The sequence below is a fragment of the Morone saxatilis genome, unplaced genomic scaffold (assembly GCF_004916995.1).
Source record: "Morone saxatilis isolate NCDOM2014 unplaced genomic scaffold, NCSU_SB_2.0 Contig5, whole genome shotgun sequence".
Taxonomy (NCBI): domain Eukaryota; kingdom Metazoa; phylum Chordata; class Actinopteri; family Moronidae; genus Morone; species Morone saxatilis.
In genome coordinates this window covers 16,885,164-16,888,110 of record NW_023340095.1, presented here as the reverse complement: position 1 = coordinate 16,888,110, position 2,947 = coordinate 16,885,164, and the positions used below count along the sequence as shown (strand labels likewise).

The 2,947-nt window shown below is 40.4% G+C and overlaps 1 protein-coding gene across 1 annotated transcript in view; it reads right to left on the bottom strand.

Moving 5' to 3' along the window:
- The window catches only part of mpc2b (mitochondrial pyruvate carrier 2b), a 6,588-nt gene that overhangs the window by 3,059 nt on the left and 582 nt on the right, over nt 1-2,947 (bottom strand). The window contains exons 2-3 of the mRNA XM_035676408.1: nt 637-677; nt 222-306 (exon numbers count right to left, since the gene is read on the bottom strand). Coding sequence (XP_035532301.1) covers nt 222-306; nt 637-677 — 126 coding nt within the window. The remainder of the gene's footprint in view (nt 1-221; nt 307-636; nt 678-2,947) is intronic.

Here is a 2,947-nt window from a genome sequence, read left to right as displayed (position 1 = left end):
AGTGCACACCAATAAATCAAGGGCCGAGAATTAAGCAATCCAGTGACACAATTCATGTCACATCATTTAAAAACTTTAGACCAAGATGTCTGAAGTGTCTCATTATTATTAATATTATTAATACTACTACATGAACAATTTCTGGTACCAGTTATATTAAATAAATGTATGTTACAAACTGAGACACTGATAGTAAAGTCTCCATTTGAAGCTCATCGTACCTGTGGCTGTCAGCACTGCAGACTGGGAGGTGCTCAGTTTATCTGCTGGTCGAGTCATATCAGCCAAACCAGCTACAACCAGACCCTGTAGAGGAGAACAGGTCACGTTCTGCGCATCAAACCTGTGTGGATGATCTTACTGTATTTACTGTACGTTCAACTGATCAACTTGATCTAATAAGTCTAATAATTACACAGCAGTGACAGGTTAAGCCCTTTGTCTATGGCAATGGTTCCCAACCTCAGCACCCCGTACCCCAGAAGGAGTCGCAAGATGATTAAAGTTGGGGGAAAACGATTCTGGGTAATACCATTTTAATTGTTTTAATTTGTTCAAGAGCCAAAGAGGGTTGGAACCACTGGTTTACAGTATACTTACACATATTAAAGTTACACTGTGTAGAAATGCACTCACCCATTTAAACACTGGGGCCCAGAAGAAAACTGTTTTTGGACCTGAAATAAAAACAGAAGAGAAGAGAAACGACATGTTGATGTCATGTTCTAACAGTGGATATTACATGATTTATTTAATAATGTTTTCCAACCAAATGTATGTAAACTGGTTTCATCCACTACCGTTATGTGATTATTAATAGTTGGTTTTATCGAGATTAGCAGTAACAGCGGAAACAGGATGGAAGTATGACATTTGTTTGTTTAAAGTATTAATGTGAGGAAGGTTACAGCTGATCTGTGCGGAGCTATGATGGAGGTACTACAGAGCAATGAGGAGACTGTTGGACGCAAACAGCTGATCAGTCATGTCTGATGTTACGCTTATTCAGAACTTATTCTTTTTTCATCTCCGCATCCACTCTTTTTCAAACAAGGCAAAAACAGCTGCATGTTAGCACAGAAACTTTTGTCGTTTCCAACTTTTTCCCATCAACCTGTTCTAGTGCGGTACTTCCACACGCGCGTATAAATGCACTGATGGAAACGTGGCTGTATTTTGACAGTTTTCTCTCTGAGGTAACTGTCAGCTGGGCGTAAAGCTGAAACCTAATTCCAGACAGTCAAGCTGGAGGAGCCGGTGAACAGATGCTTGAATACAGTCATAACACACTGGAAACAGACTCTAAACTTCATTAGCTCCATATGGTTGGTTTTAAAACAAGAACGCAGGAAACATAAGAAGCTGCTGGTCTGGAATCTGTCCTTAATTAAGGACATTCTTCAGATATTGAAAAAACATTAAACCTGTCAAACTAAAACTTAAATAACTCATTTTAGCTAGTTTTTAGTCACTCAAGAAAAAAGATTTGAAGACGCCATCATGAGCATTTTTCAGTCTTTTTGGGGCATTTTGCTTTATTTAGGATAGTGACAGTAGAGAGAGAGAGGGAAGGCTGGGAGAGCGAGGGCCTGCAGTAAGGACTCAGCGGTGATCTGTGGCACGCACTCATTATGGCATAATCAATCCATTAATTAAGAAAATTGATCATGAAAATAATTGCTGGTCCCAGCCATACAGAAATGAATACTGGCTTTAGGACAACAACACTAAAGATGACAACATCAGGGGCATACCTTAACGCTGAACATCATAAAGTTTGTTGTGAAACTTTGCAGTTTAACTAAGTATATTACACCAGAAGACAGCTCATCTTCCTACGGGGCTTCTGGAAATCGTGAAAGGATCTGACCCTAAAACCAGACCGTCCGGCTTGTGACATACACTCGAATGCTGCAGGCTAAACAGGAAGGTGAGCCTGCCAATCATTGTTGAGGGAGTTGGCTTTTGTCACCTCCCCTTCATACCTGGTCAGAAAGTTGTCCTTGACAGCCAGAGCTCCAGTACCCTTACACAGACAAAACAAAGAGCAGACTGTCCCCAGTGACGCCAGAGAGTCCTTAATCTCAGTCCCCTCTAGTTAATATCAGAGTCAAAGAGAGCTGAATGTGCGTGCAGGTTGTACTCACTGAACAGATGAGACATGTTGAAAAGTTATACAGTCTAATGCAATAAACCCGACCTCCTACCGGTTCGGAGGGTGTCACTTGTGGTGCTGTTAAATTGTACTGGATTAAACAGGCAGGTGTTTCTACTATATTTAGTCTGCCCTCCTTTTTAGAAAGTGAGTTGACAAAATATACCTTCATGAAGGTAGGGTTTGTCCCACCGCACTGGGCTGAGCTACTTGGACCTAATAAACCAGCTCAGAGTGGGAGTTACTTAAACGTTCAACCTTCCTCCACAAGATCTAGATAAGTTAAGAAAAATCTATAACTCGTCGTTACAGCTTAAACAATAAGTTGATTAAGACAGAAATGTATTCAGCAACAATTTTGTTTGTTCGTTTAAACAAGCAAAAATGTGAAATATTTGTTTTTTCAGCATACTTTTCTTTTTTTTAATTTTAAATAGAGAAATAGACATTTGTAGAGGCCACCTTTGGCGTCCAGTACTTCTTTTAACATTTCATATGTTTAACAAATGGCTGAAACTGAAGTGCATTTAGATTTTGTATAACTCCTCTCAAGCCCTGAACTGAACCAAAATAAAACTTGTGCAAACTTTCCCTGTCATAAACTCAGCTCTGAGCTGCTTAGCTTGTGTTATCCCAGCAGATTACAGTCTCCCAGAGCAACACTGACACACACAGCTCAGACATTCAGACCCTCTGGTCTACAGGACAAGTGCACCCACATCACTTTACCACGAATAACAGCTGGACGCACACAGAGACACAGACACAACACAGAGACACAGCACAGAGACA